At 35.3% G+C, this 21394-nt stretch overlaps 1 protein-coding gene across 3 annotated transcripts in view; it reads right to left on the bottom strand.

Annotated features, from left to right (window-relative positions):
- The window catches only part of SCAPER (S-phase cyclin A-associated protein in the ER), a 170718-nt gene that overhangs the window by 134833 nt on the left and 14491 nt on the right, over nucleotides 1-21394 (bottom strand). For all 3 annotated transcript variants that reach the window (XM_010571658.1, XM_010571655.1, XM_010571656.1), the window contains exons 5-8: nucleotides 17128-17325; nucleotides 5232-5332; nucleotides 3755-3871; nucleotides 104-264 (exon numbers count right to left, since the gene is read on the bottom strand). In XM_010571658.1, coding sequence (XP_010569960.1) covers nucleotides 104-264; nucleotides 3755-3871; nucleotides 5232-5332; nucleotides 17128-17325 — 577 coding nt within the window. The remainder of the gene's footprint in view (nucleotides 1-103; nucleotides 265-3754; nucleotides 3872-5231; nucleotides 5333-17127; nucleotides 17326-21394) is intronic.

Genomic DNA, 21394 nt, shown 5'->3' with positions numbered 1-21394 from the left:
TTGTATTTTGCAAAATTACACTTAATTTTGATTTGAAAATAGGTCATCACACTCGATACCACAGAGTTTGTGAAAATAACTTAAGCCACTTAAAGAGACTTGCCATTTTTCCGTGATGACTTCTGTGCTGGAGGTGGCAGACAGGTTTGTGCTGTTGCTAGCTCAGGATTGGCAGCTTTAGTTCCATGATTGGCTTTCACCTTATCAGCCCAACTTACACCAGAAGGAGCCAGGCGTGTTGCAGAAATTGTCACTGCAGGGTTCCTAAATGAAAGTCATAGCTTTTTTTACTGTCTAATCAAATAATAGAATGGTTCATTAGAAAACTTTGTCAGCCCACTCTCTCCTTAATCTTGGTGTTCAATGATTCAGACTGAGAGCTAGTTTCAGAAACTGTAACCTACTATAAAACAACAAGAAAAGCTTATTGTAGTAACTCTTCATACAGCTTGTGTCCTTTTCTCTGTAAAGAGTTTTAAAAAATGAAATTTATAGTTCTTCAACGTTAAAGCCTCAGCAGATTTCTCATCAGCAAAATCCCTATAAATTTACCTCATGAAAAAAGTAAATCTAACCACAGAAAGAAGGATACGGCAATAAATCAGCAAGTGGGGTGGTTTGGGTTTTTTTTGTTTCTATTGGGTAACTACCTTGATAGCCTATTACATATTCCCAGTCACAGAAAAGTTAGAAGAAGATAGAAAAGAGCGCTGCACATGCAGAAAAATTTCCAAATTAGATTCCTTATATTTAGTAGTCAACGAAACTAAATGAACAGTAAGCTACATTCTCAGGTTAAAGTTTTTTCATGTCTAATGAAGAAACCTGCAACACTAGTGATGCACAAACAGTCCCCACAGGGAACATTCTCTGATACCAAATTTTAATATCATAGAAATAAACATATGGTGAGTATTTACAGACCAATATAACAGCTCTTCTATTGCATCTTCCCGGGTCCAGCCTAATTTCATCAATGAACTGTACAGAATGGGCTGCAACCATTACTAATACAAGGAGTCTAACAAAGCATATGGGCAGGAAGTCCAAGAAAGGGCAGGTTTAATTGTAAATGTAGATCACACAAATCCATAACATACTGTTCCAAGGTTAAGTAAATAAAGGTATAGCTCTATTTTCTATTACCTACTCAGCAAAAATAAACTGGAAACATGGAAGGCCATTCTATTAACTTTCAGAAAGTCTAAATAATGCTGACCACCCAAACTTTGAATTTCTGGATGGACAGAACTGCAGTGGTTTTATAATTATTTTGTTTTGCTTTTTGTAAGAAGTTGCTATTTTCTGCACAATGCTTACAGCAAAAACCTATATATTTTTAAGTGGATGCAAGGAAATTTTTTTAAATTAGAAAATGGTAACATTCAAGAAGCACATGTTCAAGAAGCGTCCAATTCTCTTCTGTAGCAAGAGTCATTTTCTCTGCAATCGTACAACTGATTTCTTTTCCAAACTTTACAACACTGATTAAAACAGTCCAACAAATTCAATTGCCTCATTAGCTAAAGCAAATCAAGGATAAAGAAATGGAGATCTTGCAAGCTTCAAATAAAAGTATAGAAAACCCCCATATAGCTAGACTGTTCACTTATTTTAAGCCCACTGAGACGTCAATTTCTCATTATTTCCTATTTTTATCAAGTCACTCATCAAAAAAACCCCTATCATGAATAATTCCACAAATTATAAAAATGTGGCTGGCTGGTTTGTTTGTTTTTAATAATCCCCACTGATCCTAGAGGGATGCAATACCATTTCCTATGAGGAAACCAGGAAAAAAGGCCAAGCCCCGTACCCTGTCTCTGATAGTTCCATACAGCCAAGCAAAGACACTATTGGAACCATGCAGTACAGAATGACTTTTCCTTTGGCATACTCTCCAGGTTGCAGCAATTTACACTGAAAAGTTGTTGTAATTTATTAAACACATCTTCGTGTTTAAGTAACTGAAGATGGACTTTAATCTTCGTGATACTAATTTCTAAAGTAATTTAATGCTTTTGGCATCCAAAGCATCGCATAATAACAAATTCTACATACTAAAGTCTTGAAAAATACTTCTGTCGTTTTAGGCTTGGTGTTTGATCATTTTAATTAGTACTTCCAATTCCTTTTCATGAAAAATAATGAACAAAATTTTCCTACTCATCTTCTCTGTAAGTGATTTTATTTGTCATACCCTTCTTGTTATCTCTTCTCCAAATTCTCCTCTTTTTGCATCAGTACTGTTGGATATTTCTGATCGTTCCTGTTTCCGGTTTCTGTACTTTTCCTCCTTTTTCTATACTGCTTTTGGGAAGAGTTGAAGATGACCACAGATACAAGTCATTCACTATGAATTTCTACAGTGGTACAACACCACCTTCTCTTCTGTCCTCTATTCCTTTCTGAATAATTTCTAGCATTCTATCAAAAATTTCCATAGTACACCAAGTATGTCTAAACCCTTATTTTCTATCCTATTTTCTTAAACACACACAAAATACTGTAGTTGTCTGGTGTTGCCTTGCTTTGAGATGCACAAGCAGACTAAGACAGAAGAAAAAGTTTGCAAGACTGAAGCATAGGAAACTCATCTTGTTATTAGTTGCTTTAACACACACAGCTGCTAATCACCTCCCTGTGATGGTGAATAAAACAGCTCTAGCAACAATAGCAACATATAATTACATATAAAAAAAACTTAGCTGAAAGACATTGTTACGCTGAGCTGTTGTTTGTGTTCTAATAAAAATAAAAAAGCATTGATTTCCACCAGATTCAAATTTTTCACTTGACTGCTTGTGCATATCTTCTCCCCATCATGATGCATTTAAGCAGACACCACTCAGGTGTTGCCAGGTAGGTAACAATACATACATCTACAAAGAGACTAGCACCACTGGACTGATTTTTCCACCAAATGCACTTTGTAGTATTTTTGTAGAAATATTTGCTATTCAAAATTTAAGAAAGTTCAACACTTGGAGGTACTGACCAAATATTCTAATATTACATCTCTGCTGAGGACACTGTAATCACTTATGAAACAGTATAGTATGTGCTCTAGATCCCAACAAACCTAATGAACTACCAAACACACCCTGAGAAAGATTTAAATTGGACACATACATGCTCTCCAGAACTGAAAACAGTGCCAGACAGTGCTGCTCTAAACTGGTGTTTATGCACATTTTTGTTGAACTGCTTTCAAACAGCCAATTTCATTTTAACAAGATGCCTTATTGTAATATATAATATGCTCTATATTTAAACTAGTATCAGTTTTTCTTTTCATCAAAATCACAAACTCACTTTAAATTCACTCATTTTGACCTATTTTTTAATATTTTTTTATACTTTTTGACCTACACTTTTGCACACTCAGGTGGCCATTCCCACTGCATACACTGGCAATTTTAAAATGCATATTACAGACATTTTGACCTTTGTTTTGTAGTTGGAAGAGAGTACTAAATAGATAACATGAAATACACTAACTGTATTTTATCTTCAGGTTTTTGGAATGACCAGTAATTAAATATATAACAAAGTAAGTAAAAAACTAAGTCCTTGATAGGATTTTCTTTTACAGACCATGTGCTTTTCTTTCGTGAATGCAAATAATTGCATATATGACTTAATAAACAGCAAAACAATATACTGATTACTATAGAAAAATAGCATATTCAGGAACTCTGCTTCAAACGAATCCTTATTTTAGCTTTAATAAACTTATGATCTGGTTTCATACCCAAAATTTAAATTTCTTCGAGCATTTGATGTCACACTAATTCTATCTGTTGATGGACTTGGCATCACATGGCGTCCTGGAGACATTTTCTTTACTTCCCAGGCTAATGAAGTAGGTCTGCAAATGCAGGAAAGAAAAGTTTAAAAATAAAATTCGCAATAACTATTCCCCTATCATCTTAAAGGAAAAACAGCACCAACAAATGCTATGAAGTATTAATGAATACTACTGAATTTAATCATACATCTTAGCAAATGTTTCTACAACTCCAAACTGTATTAGCCAGACCCATATAAAAAATAACGCATACTCTCAGGACTACAACGCTTATTTTAACTGTCAGTGTGGCACCAAACATCAAACCAATCAGTTAAAAAGAAAGGATCAAGGGTAGGACTGGAAATATCCTCTAGTTCTAATGACAATGAAAATGCACATCAAAGGCCACAATTTAAGGTACCCTACGTTTTCCTATGCTGTGTAACAGAACATTCAATACAGTTTAAATGGTGCTTTGGTTAATATAAGTGTCAAGTATTTCCAGTACATAGAAAACTTTAGAAGCAACCAAATATATCACCATCCCCTCCCTTTATCATATACTGACATACCAAACTTTGTTAGCAATAACATTTGCCGATAAATGTGTACTTGCAAAGATAACTGAACAGGTTGATTTAAGTTAACTGCCACTAACATAAAATGTTCTCATCCAAACAGATGTAGTTTGACATGGAAGCCGGGGTAGCAGTTTCATTATGCATCTCACTGAAGCTGACGCTATCTTCTTTTTTATTTTTAACTCTTGCTCCTGAAGCTATCAGATTACATGAAAATTACAACTGGCAGTTAAAAACAAAACTAAACTTGTAGAACCCAGTGCTGGTGAAGACAGATTCAGAAAAGCACTTACATAAATTATTTTTTAACTGGTTCCAGTACTACTAGGAGGATTAATAACCTATAAACAACTAAAAAACCACTCTGTCACGTTTGGTCTATTTTTTGTCTCTACCTAGGCAGATGAGTGATTGAACTCACTACCTAACAAAGGAAAATGGAAGAACTAGAGTGTATCGCTCCACACATACTATGGCTCTGCCATCTTGTACAGACACAAATGATACCAGCAAAACCTTACTTCTCATTTACCTCTCAAAGCTAAAAAACTTAGGCACCAAGGCACAAATTCAACGCTAGGCACAAACTGTAATGATGTAATCAGTTTTACCTTTCTGATACTATACTTCCAAACTCTTTACCATTTCTGGCACAGCTCCTCACTGGTAACATTACCAGGGAGGATAAAATCCCCTCTATGCCCTCACACCAATTCTGTCCCCAGAAGGAAAATTTCCTTCCTGATGCCCCAGAGCAAATATTAAAATTGGTTCTATTTGCTGAATCTCTGCTACAAAATGAAGTTTAGTATGAGACAGTATTTGGATGTAGATTAAAAATATATAAATCTAATTACCTGCTTTGAGCATCAGCTTTTTCTAGCTTCTCCTGTAGCTGTATCCAGTCAATCAATGCTTTGAAGTCCCTTACATAGTTATCAAGCATCATCAGGACTTCCTGAAAAGCAACCATTACATCAACCATTTAAAAAACAATCCCCCACCCCACTAAAGGAACTGAAAAGAAAGTAGGGATTTACTAATCTGTAGCTCTCTTATAAAAAAGACCAAGAAAAACCCTGAAAGGAAAAAAGCCCAGAGAGTTAAGATTTTTATGTGAACAAACATTGATACATTTATCCTACCAAAAAACGTGCACATTTCTTAAGATCTCTGCGAGAACCAACGTCTATGGACAAAATAGCAAAATTTGGCAAGAAAATAATTCCTAACACACATAAGTATCACTGTTCAGGATTTTCTGGTCAGAATTGTTATCTTTTAAAATATGCTGGACATACTTCATCAAATAAGCAAAGCTGTCTGTAAAACCTGATAGACCTGTAGGAGACTAAAAATGTCACGATTAATCTGTTTGTGAAGTAAAAATACATAAAGCTACACAAAGGCAACTGCATCAGATGGAGGGAATTCCTTCTGGAGAATCCTGGGATCCCTGCTTTAGAAAAAAATAGTTCTTACGCTTCTGAAGTTCAGCAAACTGTAACCTGTTCCTACGGACTTTCAAGTGTGCAGAACTTTCAAATGACGTCTTCTTGTATGCGTCCAGATTAATGACGTTCTATTGTCACCCGAGATTATCAGCACTATTGTACTCATAAAGCAGCTTTTAATCAAAAAGACTATCATGGTGATATTTTGAGAGGCAAAAAGAGAAAGACCACAGCATTACACTTGGTTTATAAAATCATCATGTTTGACATAAACTTACTGAGAAATAAACAAGATAATCTGCAAGATGCAAAGTTTACATTCTCTTCTCTGATTAGGACACCTTAACAAGTGAAAAAAAGTCACTAATTGCACATTCTTGTCTATGTAGTGATTACGTGTCCAGACTTTACAACTCCAATAGCCAGACTATACTTCTTGACCATTACAAACCAATTAATTTTTTATCATTTTAAAAATTATTTTTTAACTATATGGAGTTACTGAAGAATTTATGCATTTTTACATGAATTAATCACTGAAAGCTGTAGTCATGAACATATGTTATGGCTTGAAAGATTTACAAATTATCATAAAATAACACAGCTTGGAGGGATCTTAAGAGCAACCTAGTCCATCCCGTAATTCCTGGGTAGGATTAAACATACACTGTCAGAATTATGTGAGCGTGCTGGAGTTTCATTCAAAATACTGCAAAATCTTGATTAAGTAGTTAGAAACTTGTAAATTATGTGTTGGTCTCTAACAAATAAAATTAACTGTTATGAAAAGTCATATAAAATTAACTTGACTTCATACTGTATCATGAAGAAATGAATAGATAAAATGCCAGTGGCTGAACAGTAGGGAACTAGAAGACTTCTTTCTGACAAAAATATCCTTAACTTTCAGAAATTATTGACTGTATGTACTCATTTCCACTTAGGTCAAATGTACAAGTGTAGTAACTATACTAAAGTCACTTTACATCCAGAAACAGTAAAAAATTAAAAGGTAAGTTGGGATCCCGCAGTCTTTACTCAAACAATTGTGCCATTTTTTCAGAGCAAAGCAGAGCAAAAGACCACATGATTAAACTCTTAGCTTTGTTCCCTGAGCAAACTATAGTTATCTACTGTCACTGGTAGAGAAAGGAGCAATACTTTACCGTACAGGAAGCTAGGAAATCACTTACATTCCATATATAAACTCAGAAATCATTTACTGAATGTGACAAAAACCACACAGACCACCACAGCCAACAGGCATACGGCACCTTCTCAGCAGAGCTGATTATCACCCAACAAAGCACATTAATGTGTTTCTGAAGGAGATAATTCGAGATCATGTCAATCAGAAGTAGAAGCTTTCGTAACTACCCTTTCAAAGCCAAGAAAAATTTACACTGTACTCTATGATGACAACATGCTGAAAATAATACAAATCCATAAATGAAGGTAGAATTCTATAAAAACTTATATCAGCTTCACATGCAGAGTTTAAAATATAGACATAATTTTATGGTACAATGAAAAACACTAATAACAAAGTGTTGCTGTTTTGTAAATTCTTTACTACGTCAAAGTCATTCCTGCTAGTATTAAGAGAAATTTTCTGGTCAAAGCAAATAATTACTTAGAAATATTTTGGGAAGAATTACAAATGAAAATGTCTTGGTTCTTAAGTGTATAACTACAAATTTTAACTGTAAAATTTTTAACACTGAAAACAGTAAAAACACTCTACTACAGTACAGGTAACTAATGCACATTTTTGTAACATCATGTCCCACTCATCCCTACTTTTAATTGTCCTTATAATAGAAAAAGGACCTTTAATGTATGCAAAACACTTTTTCATATAAAGTTATATGGATGATTATTCATTTTGTTTAACACAAATGCAAGTCTGAAATTCAGCTTCAGTTTTCACTTAAGTATCCTTTTTAACTAGTACGTATGACAGATATAGAGCATATGCTGGTTGTTACAAGGGAAAAGTCACAAGAAAGTCAAACACAAGGGAAATCAAACAGAATACCACTGCTGATGTAAAAGTTGGTCTTTGTTTTGAAATACTCCACAAAAAAGCTAACAAAAATTTTTCTTACAAGGCAGTTGGTTTAGAGCACCAGAATAATTCTTAAGTAAAGTCTGCTACAAGAAATGAGCAAATCGTGTATTTTAGCCAGTTCTTTTTTCAGTTTCACTAATAAAATTTCAGCTTTCTAATTCAATTCATGTCCATTTAGGTTAGCCCATACTAAGTTGTGCTGACTGTTACTAACAATAAGAGCATAGAAAGCAAAATTAAATTCTGGATCATTTACTTTTCAAGTCTGCCACTGAGATACTCCTCACAAAAAAAAATGAATACAACTGAATATGAGTTGTATTTCTGAAGTTACTTGGCACAGGAAAAAAAATACAATAAATGGCTTAACCTATTTTAAGGAATGTTTAGCTACACATTATCAGAAATGATCAGAGCAGAACCATGCAGCTGTAAGCCGAGTCATGTTTTACGAACAAGGGAATACAAACAAGACAAGCAGCTGGAGCGGCCCCATATTCACTGATGCACATCTTTCTCCCTAAAGCTATGAGGGCCATTTTGTCAAGCAGGATGAAGCAGAACAAAAGTGGCTCTGAAAGCGCCGTTACAGGCATCCAGATAACTACATATAGATGTACAGCTAAAATTACCAATTAGTTTACCAATTGGCTGCAACGGATTCGATTGGTTTGTAATTAATTCTAGTTACTGGCGCATACAGCAGGACGGTTGGCGCCATCCCTTTGTCCTACTGACACTCAATACTGGCGTGCAGGGCTCTGGGGTCTTGGACATCAATACAGCTCTCTAGCTCACCTACGGTACCGAGTGTAGCAGATATACCCTGTGGTGCTGAAGCAGTGGAAACTTGTACCACTTGAGAAGGTGCTGACAAAAAGGAACCTTTATGGGGTAGACTACGGCTGCACTAGAGTCAAAGCAATTTTAAATCCCATTATTTTTCAAGGTCATATCCATCCCATACGATTTTTAAAGAGCCAGTTCAAACTAAAAAAGAAAGTAATACTGTTAAAAAACAACACTTAAAGGAAAATCAGTGACATAAAACTAAAAACACTCACAATACAGCTCCTGTTTCTTTCTCCCCTTTGTTCAATTCTCTAATCAATAGTCCTGCATGTCAAAAAGCTCTTTTTGTGCTTTTCCTTCTTTTCTCCAGCTCTCAGTCATTGCTTTGGTTTCTATGTATTTATCTTAAAGTTGTACTTCTAGTCTCTTCAATTGGGTGATCATATTAATTACTTTGCAATCAACAAAGATCTCCAACATATAGAGTAGCCATATCAGAATAATCCTATACTCCTGAATCAGGACAACCTTGACTTGGGTTCTAGATAGGCCTATTATAATCCTTAAAAAAAGAAGTCCACTTTGTTTGGAAATCCCATAACAGCTTTGAAACGTCATCTTCTCCATTTATTCTCCCATTCTCAAACAAGGAGAAGGAAAACAAGGAAGCATTGAAGATTGTAGGATTTTAAGGTTACGACAATTCAAAATAGTAGAACGCATGTCAGAGAAATTAACATCTGTACTTTAGCTTATTCTCAAGGCTAGAAATGTGTGTGTTATTTTACAAACTATGCATACTTTATATTGTTTCATTATCTATATCAACTATTTTAGATTACGTATTTACCAAAATAAACTCCATTTTCTTGTACTAGAGTACATTTTTAGCAGGCAACATAAGTTCCTTCTTTCTTTCTTTAAATTTATGTTTTTAAGGTTAACTGGGTGTTTCAGTAATTTGACACAAAAATAGCTTCAAAAATTCCTTGTAGCCTTTTTCATACAATTGAATTACAAACACTTAAAGCCAGCTCTGGGGTTAGGTTAAACAAAGATGATTGCCAAGGCAGTACTTACAACTTTGGGAAAGGACAAAAAGAAGCAGCTCCTCTAGCCAAAGGACTCTTATTATACCAACTTCAGTACATAGTAGATAATATTAAAAAAAAAAAAAAAAAAGACTTTCAAACAGATGCAGAGAGGAGAAAACCAGAATAATTTTCCAGTAACTAAAGTTTTCTCAATTGGTGTGCTCTTTTTAAATGTTCTCACCCTAGCCTTGCAGCCACTAAGCAGCACATCCCAGATAGTAAAGCTGCAGGAACACATGGCCTCCTAGATCCCAGTGTTAAATGCACCGTACCTGGCCTCAGTTTGTTCCTCATTGATTCACCTACAACATGACAGCCATAATCCACTATCTGCCAAGGTATAACTGTTACCAAAGTAAATCTTCTCCATAAGAATCAATGTAGCAGTCAGGGGTCACATGCAGAGACTTAATCACACAATTCATTTACACAAAAAATCTAAATATATATATATGTATATATGATGTGAAGGATGAAAAGGGATGGAATTATCCAGACTGCCAACGAGAAGAGATTCCAGCTTTTCAGCATCGGGCTTTTTAGAATAGATTACCATTCTGAAAGATCTCATCCATTTCCACCTGTGAGACTGGATGCCCAATCATTACCCCATTTTCCTGTCCTTCACTGTTGACTTATCTGCAGAAGATGACAACAACGGAAATGTAAATGTCCCAAGAGAGGCAGGAGGAATGCTCACAAAAGGGATTTTCCCTTGGCATTGACTGCCACAATACAGCCACAGGGTATTTACTTAGAAAGAGACATAAATATACTCTTCCTAAATATCTCCAAATTCAGAAGTAGAAGACATGTATTTTTTATAAGTGAGTGTTAAGTGGCAGCCTTGCATACTTCTGACATAGTCCAACTGCAGAATTAGACATTCTCAAACAATCTGAATATATATTCCATAAAACCCTATTGATCTGAAAGACTGTCCTGTGAGAAACACAGAAAAAGAACTAAACATGTTCTAATATGTAAATCATTCACTTAGGCTTTCAGGGAAACTCATAATCACCTTGGTTGTACTAAATAAAAAGACAATAGATTCAATCATATGGAATAGAGTTCATTCCATGCTGAAATTCTCCTTCTAACTGGAAATGTTCTAGAGGTTCAAAGAATGAAGACATCAGTACAACAAGGTATTAAGTTAATGCTCAAAACGGTTACAAAATTGATAGAAATACACTTAACAGAGGACTCTACTGGGGAAATAATTAGCAATTAGAAGAGTTTAGGTGTAAAAAGCAAAATATGCTGATTAAACCTTAATTAAAGAACACAAATTTTGCAGTTTAGGTTGTTTTGTTTTGTTTTAATTCCTCTAGAAAGCCAAGATTTTTTTCACCCAGAGACTCAGAGGAATCCAGGACACTGGAACAAGAATAATGTACCTACACAGAATACTTAGAGGCCTGCGCTGAGGAAATAAATTACTTCATAATTCTTCTCGGGATACCTTTCTTAGGGTTTGTAGCGCTACAAGGAAAGAAGAGAAATTCACATATAACAAATTATCTCTCCCAAAAAGCCTTAAGTATCAAACCCTGATTTTGTATTTTTTCCTCCCTGGAACTAGATATCTTCCACATTTTAAAAACAAAAAGTACAGGGAGGGGCAGAAATCAAAACTTATCCTCCAAAAAAAGTAAATTAGACAGTTGATTTGGCTCTTATCAGTGGAGATAGGATCAAGATCCTCTTTGGATCAACTTGACCATTATACTGAATTACTGCAGATTTCTTCTTCACTGAAGTTAAGAAAATCTTGGGGTTTTTACCTTCAGCTCCAACATGTTCAGAAACAGGTTTTTTGGCTGTCTTAAAAGCTAGTAATCAGCCTGGATGACCATGGGTCTCAGTATGCATGCACAGATTGCAAACATTAGAATTAGCATACCCAGAACCAAAAGCAGCCCTCATAAGACATTCTCAACAAGCGACACTAATGCAGTAAGCTACTCTCTCCTTCTGGGAGGCTTCAATCAACTCAAACTCCCTCACAGATATCACCCTGATTGGAATGCCTTAACTAAAGTTTTTTTCAGCTGGTTCTTTTGCATAATAATATCATGCAACATGCCAAATCTTTTAAGGGAAAGGCTTTACCCACCTCTTCGGACCATCTTGCACTGTCTATGAGAATGAGAACAACAGAACTTCATTGCTGCATTTTCCATTTCATAAGAGGGAATAAGAATCTCAAGAAGAATGAAATTCTTTTCACTGAACTACACTCAAGGCAGACTGATTTAAGGATGTATCTGTAAGCTTTAGAAACAAGGAGAGAAACTACCCTTGCCAAAACCTTACAGAAATATACCAATAAGTAATGCTAGGTGGAAAGACAAAAGTTTGTATGAGCATTAAGTAACGTTAAACAGCAACTTAAAAAGAATACAGAACTACATTTTTATATAATAAAATTCAGCTTTTTGAAAGGAAAAAAACAGCTGAAGCCATTAATTCATCCTAGGAGGAAAAAAACCCACAAATTAAATTTAAGTAGTTTGAGATTTTTCTGGACTGTACCGTATCCTTAGCTGCTGGATCCAGCTGCTCTAACTCTATCAATGAGAGTTTTATATAAGTGTATGGTGTGTTGTTTCCTTTTTTTTTTTTTTTTTTAACATATACAAATATATATAAACATAAATAAACTCATTTGTTGAGCCACCTGCAGACCATAAAAGAACAGACACATTTCTCTGTTGCATTAACCAAAATTCCATTGGCCAAAATTGACTACAGAATCTGCCTTCCTCCATCTACAAATAATTTTGGGCTTAATTCCTTTTTGCATACAGAAAGAGATTTAAAGGCATTACTATTTCTTTTCTGCCTAAGCTCACCACCCAAACCTAGAAAATACTAGGTAATAAAATATTCATATAAACACACAGAAACCTAGCTGATGTATAGAATATCCATACAATTCGCATTTTGAAATGTTGAAGGCTATAGCCAATTCTATTAGAATTTATCTAATCTCTATCACTATTGCACAAACTGATTTATGTACAGTAAGATGATGCTTAAACTTGAGAACTCTTTATTTCTTTTAGAAACAATTCAACCATGTTCATTATATCTTTATACACAAAGCATCAAAGGCATATCTATATATATGATTTGAGGTCTCTCAATTCCAAATCAATAGCAAAATACCAACTTCAGCAGTGCCCAAAGCTGAGAGAAAATATACGCAACGATCCTCTTACACACATTTCCACTGTTTGTATCCTTACCACAACCCTTCCGTCTGCAGTTTCAACCACAACCAGCCACCAGAGCCCTTTCCAATTTGGGAGCATCAAACATTATCTTCAGTGACAATGTAATCAATAAAACTATACCAACTTGTAAGAATACATGACAGCAAAAGGTACAAAATTATAAAAAAAAAAACACCACCCAGCACTTGTATACCAAGTTAATCTGAAGGTTTGAGATGCTGTAAGTTGTCACATTTCATTTTTACATGGGTTTTCTTTTAAGAAAATCTTTATACAACTAAACACAGCACGTGCCTATTTGACCAAGACATAAGTTTGAGGAGATACCACTTTAAAAGTTGAAATTAAGGAAGTTTTTGATAACATGGATTTGTCTTAAAAAAAAGGATTTTTCAAAATCCCACTTAAAAAAACAAAGAAGGAAAGGTTAACAGTTTAACCATTTTGGTTGCTTATTTAATATTGTTTCCCACACATGTCCAGTAGTAAAAATAAAACTGGTACTTCATGAAAAGAGCTAACAAGATATTCTGTCAAATGAATTTGAAAAGTAAATGCAGCAATATGGAACTGTCATTTATCAAAATCCTCTCAATTCTTTAGGTATAGCAGAAATACATCAATCCATTTTCAACCGAGCTATGTGTTGGCTGGTATCTCTTGTAACATTTTAACCTCTAGATACTTTTCTATGTAGTAAAAAAAGTTTGCAAAATAGAACCTAAAAGTGAAGCTAATCCATTCTCATTTTTAGCATGAACTCTAGTAAAACTTTATTATAAATGGAATTTTCATCCTAAAATTAAAATATTCAGAGAAGATTAGTACTATCATACATAAAAATGGAAAAAGCATGAGTTAGCTAAACTCCTCCTGCCCAAAGAGAAATTAAACAAACAAACAAAAAATCCACCACAAAAAAAAGCCTAAGTGGTTCTGCAAACTGTGGAGCCTGTTTTCCCATGATCTCCTTACTGGTTTCTCTGGTGCCAGAAATGACATAATGACATGCACTTCAATTAATTCTTACTTAAAAAAAAAAAAGGAACAAAAAAACCCAACAAAATTAAAAACAACCACACACACAATCCCTCTTCCCTCTGTTGGTGCATTCATGTTCTCTTGTTCTCTCTCTGAATTCCCTGGTGTCTAATAAAGATTGAGTGGCAGTTTTTTCTGCAATGTGAACCTTAACAGGATGCCTTCTTCCAAGCTAGTCACCTACTCTCATGAAATCTATGACTAAATTAATTTAAATTGGTCCACTGATATTAAAAGTTAAGGCAGGGATGACAGAAAATCATTGCTATACAAGGACAGACAAGACACATGCTATGACTGCATTAAACCTGGCCTCCTAAGTCCAAAAGCCTAAGAAAAGGATTATACACATTATAGACATTTTCGTGCCAGTGAAGCTTAACATATTTTGCCATGCCACATCTGCATTATCGGTATTATACCAACAATAGCAGAGTTAGGGAGATACCTCATTAGACCACACAGAATTCATATTATGCCTCATATTATGCAATTATTCACATATGCCTCATTCAGAGCCATAAAATCACTTTGTATCCTCCCAGTCCTGCACATGCAAGCGGTTGGAGCCCACCCTGGAAAAACACCCAGAACCTTTGCTACAGCTGTCTTTGCTGCAACAGTGAACACCCAAGCTGACACAAAACAGGGAATCTAGATTCTGTTAATTGCTGTAACATTTTCAAGTAGCAAGAAAAGGCATGACCAGAGCTCTTGCAAGGTTGGACCAGGCACAATCAGAACAGCCAATACAAAGTATGAAACTTGGTGCTTGGGAGTAACATGAAAGCAACGTACACAGGACTACCAAAGCCAAGGCAACAGAGCAAGTATTTTAGATAAGCAAATGATAATTATTTACCTGAACTGACTCACACATGGACAAATTGTAATGATCAAACTAAAGACTGAGTTAAGCTATTTTTAAGGCAGGACATAGGCCTTCTACTAAGCTACATGAATTCTTGAAACGTCACGAATGCTTCTTAATAATTATCATTTGCCAACTGAACTCTGAGACTAGATCACAATTTTAATTTATGAACTCCTAAAAGGTTGAGGTACTACAGTAAACACTTTCTATATATTCCATAACATGAAAGCTGCACTTAGACAAGATATTTCAGTTGATGGAGGACAGCAAGCACTGGCTTTTCAGGACCAGAAGTGAGGAAGACTCGCAGTTTCCACAAGGACCTGTTGTTCATTATCACTAATATTCCATCCAAAATTAAAACATACCTCCACACTAACAACAAGTTTGATGAGTCCCTAGTCGAAGCCTATGTATGTAGTACCAAAAATGTTATATGCCTATCTGTTAAGAGTAATGTAAAGCACTCACGTCAAAAGACAGCAGTTAAAGTATTCTCATGTAACTGGTTAGCTAGAACACATTGACAACTTCACCTCTGGTAGAAGCTGGACTGTATCTGTCAACAATAACCACCCCAAAATAAATAACGACAATCAACAGAATTGAGAGAAGTGAAGCATTATTAGTAAAAGTAATTTGCAAGGCTCAACAGTTTTATACTTCACAGCTTAATTAACAGAAATTTTAGTAATTTATCAAAAGAGTAATAATCGTCGTTTAACAGTAACCTTTAAAAGAAAGTCTCACGAACAAATGACCATAGCACAAATGCATATTCCAGCTACTCCAGTAAAGCACTTTTTGTGCTAAGAAGAAAGATCTTTTAAAAGGTAAAAGCAACATGAATGTTACTTAAGTTTTACAACACATGACATTGGACTTCCCTGTTTACTCATTTTTATTTTTTCCACCTCTGTTTTGCAAACAAGTAACTTGATACACACAGATACATACATCATTGTCAAGCATCTACTAAAATGAAGACTTTTCACTTAGGCTATGTAATATCTCCATCCGAGAACAGATCAAGTAGCATGATTAAAATGCTGAATGATATCTAACCCCAAAAATATGTGATAATGATACAAATAAGCTTCTGTTCTTTCAGTCACAAAAGTTTAAAATGGTAATCTAATTACCATGCAAGGCTGACTGATTTTCTTAAACCAAAAAATTCTCCAGAGAAGTTTCCTGAGCAGGAAGACAGTTCAGTAACAAAAGTTTAAATTGTGTTAGACCAACCAGTGATTTGGAAGCCTCTAGCTACTGTTCAAACCTGCTTTCAATGAAATTGATTTGTACGCTAATCTCAAAGTCAATTTGGCCATGTCTGATTATAGCAGAGAACTAGATGCATATGATAAGAAAAAAGTTCACTTAAATTGACATATGTTATTTTTTACAGTGATTAGATAATCATTTCCAGAATGTGTTGAGTTTTCAGCCATCTTTAATATGAAAACATTAAGTCATATCTTTAACATTTCTTTTATAATGTATTCTTCTGGCTTCTCTTAGTGCTTGTGATAAATTCCGTTTCTAAAGAATGAGTGATTTTTATTAAGTCACAATGGCCTTTCTACACATAAAACATAAACCAGATGCACAAGCTATTACATACACCGTTATTTGAAATTAGGAAGTGCACCTTACAGTAACATCCCAACCAGACACTGTTTACGCTTGGCCACAAACCACTTTCTTAACACTACAGATAGAGTCAGAAGAGTGATAACTACCACTGCAAAAAGGGAGCAATGTACAATTAAGCCACTTAGCAGGAAGCAAACCAATGTGAAAGACCGAATCACAACAGTGCCACCTACAGTAAAGAACGTTTACGGGAAAAAATAAATTAATCGGTATTCAGTCAGAAAATTAACAAAATTGGAACTCAATAAGTAAAAACTGACTTCATACAAAAACTGAGATCTAATAACATTATGTATATCACTACAAGTTTTACACTTCAATAATCAGTCATTGCCCAAGATGAAAGCATCTTCTTAAATCTGAATAAATATGCTGTCAGCTTTCCTATTTACAATGCTTCACTAAATACAAATCAAAAAGTAACATGTCTCTGAAGCTCTAATTCCCCAATTGGCTTTTTTGTGAAGTATAAAAAAAGCACAGTAAGAGCCACATGACAACAGGCAAAGAACAGCTGAAGACTTACCTTGCATTCTACAACACTCTGATCCGATTCACATGTAACATAGATTTCATCAACTGCCCGTCTGAGATTGTCAAAAAGAAATGCCCAGTATCGAGCTCGCAGATCAACTTTTCGAGGCTGTCTTGTTTTTGTTGGGCTTTTGTCAAAGTTTTTATCTCCCACTGCTGCTGCTGTTAATTTACAGTCTATGGTAGTGCTCTGCAAAAACAAGACAGAACAGAAAACAACAAACAAATACGGTAAGGGGTTGGGTTTCTGTGCAACACACACTTTTCCAATGTACTCAAACATTTGTAAACAAATTTTTCACTGAAGACTACATCAGCCCACTAACGAGTTTTTTTAAAACACACTTTCTTATCTTAAATATACGCAGCAGCTGTGTAGAACTAGATTCTGTTTCTTTGACATTTATAACCCAACATTTGCATCACACAACAGTACAAGATATTCTGCCTCTTAGCACACTGGAAAACTACATTTTCTAATTACGTATCCTGTATTACTTATTCTGACAAGTATGTGCATCCAGAAATGAAAATTACATTTTACTAATAATCATACCAGCAGTATTCCATCACAGTTAAATTCTATTACCAAGACATTACATACGACTTTATCATTTTTAAACCCTCATTCTAATATATGAGTATTAATGTCAGTGAAATGCTGATGTGGCTAGCCCTTTGATTGATATGTTATGGCTACACTGCAAAGGAGATGCCAGCAAGCACTGAATTAGTTACAAAACGAAGCTTCCACACTTTAGAAAACTACTTGTACTAGGATTTCCACTCACCATATTGTTAACATTGCAAGCTCAATTCAACCCAATAAAAGTGGTGTGCCAATGAATCAAGTTGCTCCTACTTATACCAAGTCTGAAAGTGTCCTCATGCTGTTTTAAGTTCTAATTTAACAGCTTTAACTACAACAAATCTGTTTTGATTTTTAGTGTTAATATGCAGACTAACTGATCTAGTACTGCTTTGCTGCACAGATGCAGAGTACTGCCAAAATGCTGTATGTGACGGGAGCAGAGGGAAAACATCCGACTGTCTTCACAAATGGTGGCTCAGGCAGGAATCACTACGTACCTACTTGGAAGTACTGTTATGCCACCTGAGTGTTATGTATCAGTTGACCTTGTGCGTTCAGCTTAGTCACTCATATGGGGATATGTCTCCTTGACAGACTCACTCATCTGCAAAGGATATTCCAAATGATTCTGAAGCATGCCTATTTGGCTGAATATACCAAATCAGTACTTGGCCCCAAAACACTGTCCTTATTAAACTTGAAATTCTCTCCCACAACAAAAAACACTGAAAAATCCTGCTACCATGCCAGACTTCTGTAAGCTTCTGTATTCTGTAGTAGCCAGGTGGATAAGCACCTCCAGTAAACCCAAACTGATGCCCAGCTGTATGCCATTTTGTGATACATGCTACAAGAGTCTGGGTTTTGGGGTGGTGGTTTGTTTGGGTTTTTTTTCATTAATGCATACATTTTAATAGCGCCTTTAACGCAGTTTTGATACATTGGTCCACTGTGGCACAGATCTCCAGAAAAATCTATTCTTACTGGAGTACACTTGTAGGGATTACTGCAAAATTCCATTCTAAAAACTCTACTTTTGGTGATTGAATAAAAACGATCGAAACCAACACTGTGCAAGCCATTACACAGAGTTTACAATTAGAATATCTAATCACTAACTAGAAATACTGTAAATAGCAAAACAACTGACTGGGATTCAAGCCTTTTTGTCCCCTATGTAAAAAGCTAGGAAACATTATTTCTTTGTGCCAAAAGATGAGTTTCATAGCAGGTAAGTTTATACATGGAGACAGAGAATTCTTAGCTGAGGCCTTGTATATAAACCTTTAAAGCAAAGCTTATACTGGCTAATTTACAGCTCCTTTAAAATACAGTTTATAATGACACAACCTTAACTACCGAATCATAAATAACTGTACTGAAATAACAGTGCTACCTTTTGCTGCCTGTATTTACCAAATGTGACCTTAGTAAAGCGATTAGGTTTCTACTTGTTCAGCTAATGTTGTTGATATAAAGGATCAGTTGTTTTGGAATGGGAACCATGCATAATTCCCACTATTTTCAAATATATCTTTAAACATGGAATATGTTTTGAAATTTAGGAACAAATGTCAGCCATCTACTGTATTTGGCATCCATTTATCATCTCTCTTATATGTCAGCCGTATTTTAATTAGGAAAACAGCATGTTGAACCATGTTAACTACTCTAAGTAAGCTGTAGCAGTTCCATTATTATCCCTGTAAGCAGATTTCCAGCATCTAAGTAAAACTTAAGCAACATTTACAGTTACTCATATTCCAGTAGAACGCCTCTGAAAGGATGCTAACACCTAAACTACTGAATTTCTTGTAAACACAATCACACAAGCAGGTAAGCATTAAGTTGGTGGTTAGTTAATAGAAATAATATTTTAAGTTCCTGATACAAGTCAGTTCTAACACTGTACATTTGAATTTGTCACAGCCTGGTATCTGCCACTCAAGGAAACAGAAGTGAATTTTCAGAGAACCACCCAAATCATGTTCCATGTTTGGCACTTCAGTCTCCAGAAATTCCATGAAAAAAAGATAAAACTCAGCAAGCTACTCTCAAACTTAATCAAGTTTGACTGGCACCAACTTTACTGAAATGAAAGCCAGTACTCACTTAAATTTATTAGTTGCAGCAAAGACTACTTTTAATATAAAGATACTACTAGTATCCTACACAGACTGCTACGTTCTGTACAAATGTTTAACGCAAGCAGGATTTCTGAGTTAATCTGTATATTGTTCAGCAGAATCTTTACCTGTAAGCATTTTAAGTAAATTTTCCAATGAATCAAACTAACTTTTCACTGTGAAAAGGAAGAAATGCTGGATTAGGTACAGACTTTTCAAGACTCTAGTGCTGATGTACAGCTATAGCTTTATTATTCTTACTCATCCTTCCTGGAATTAAGTTCTAATTAAACAGTATTTACTAGAAGTACATACTTTTGACCAGATGATATTTTTCAGCGTCATGCTCAGTTTGAGAGTGATGCAATAGTGAAACTCAATTTCCAGAGATTATCATCTCTGGATCTCTCTGGTATTCTGAGGGAACTTACAGGCAAAGGACGAAACATTTCTAACGCTGCAGTCTGAAGAACGATAAGGCAATGATCTCACACCTTCACCAAGAAGGAGCTATACCCAAGCCACATAAGCTCCACCTAGATCCTTGTGTCTAGTGCTTCCAACTAACTCTTAGCAGATTTTCCACTTTGGTTAGTAGTTGAGGCACAAGCCTCTTTCCACTGACAAGACACAAGTACACAGAATTAAGTTTTTCTGAACAGAGTTCTAAAGCTCCAATCCTGCAAACTTCTACAGATCATTCTGAACTGGATGTAAGTACTTTTGAATCTCCTAAGTGATCTCGGAGCCCTTAGCCTTTGACAATACACTTATCCAAAATTTAATATTTGTTCAACAAATTTGAAGACTATTGCACACTAAAAATATTTTTTAAAAAAATCAATCATAGTGTTTACAAACACACCAAAAAATAGCCTGCCTTGGCCTCCCCCCCGCCCCCCGCCTCAAATAACATGTGTGTTTACCCGAAGTGTGACAATGGCTTATACAGACATGATCTAGCAGGCCTACACTGAAGCTTGTCCTCATTAGAACAACAAAACCCGCCCAAGAACAACAAAGATTCAGAGGGGCTAGTTGATATTATCTCACTTGCAGTGATCGTTCAAACCTTCAACTGCAGAAAATGCAAAGCTTTTGTGCTTTTGAAGTTAAGAAACACAGGAATATTCCTTCTTACATCTCAAGTAACTCAGTGTGGATGATGAAAGTGACGTTAAAACTGAATCTCCCCTCCCCCCAAAATAGTTTCAGTAACTTGCCTTGGAGTTGTGGAAAGTATGAAGTGTATATTTATTCTCAGGATGCCAAAATTTATTGAATGTATATTTGCCAGCACCCTACTGAGAGGAAGATGTGGTTGATAAGATTATACAAAAGGGTTCTTGTAAGCTTATTTTCTTGAGATTAGCAGCCCATTTATGTGTAAAGGAAAATTAAAACTGAAGGCTCAACAAAAGTAACAAAAAAAGCCACCAATTTACAGCAGTATCCAGTGTCTGAAATGCAGCAGAAATAAAGGTGCTGAATGCCAAACTGAAGTGCCAAGATGCATAGACACTCAGCAGTCCATTTCAAAC

This window comes from Haliaeetus leucocephalus, unplaced genomic scaffold (assembly GCF_000737465.1).
Source record: "Haliaeetus leucocephalus isolate CR32 unplaced genomic scaffold, Haliaeetus_leucocephalus-4.0 Scaffold339, whole genome shotgun sequence".
In the NCBI taxonomy this organism is placed as follows: domain Eukaryota; kingdom Metazoa; phylum Chordata; class Aves; order Accipitriformes; family Accipitridae; genus Haliaeetus; species Haliaeetus leucocephalus.
The sequence above is the reverse complement of the archived record's forward strand: the minus strand, read 5'-3'. Positions and strand labels throughout refer to the sequence as shown.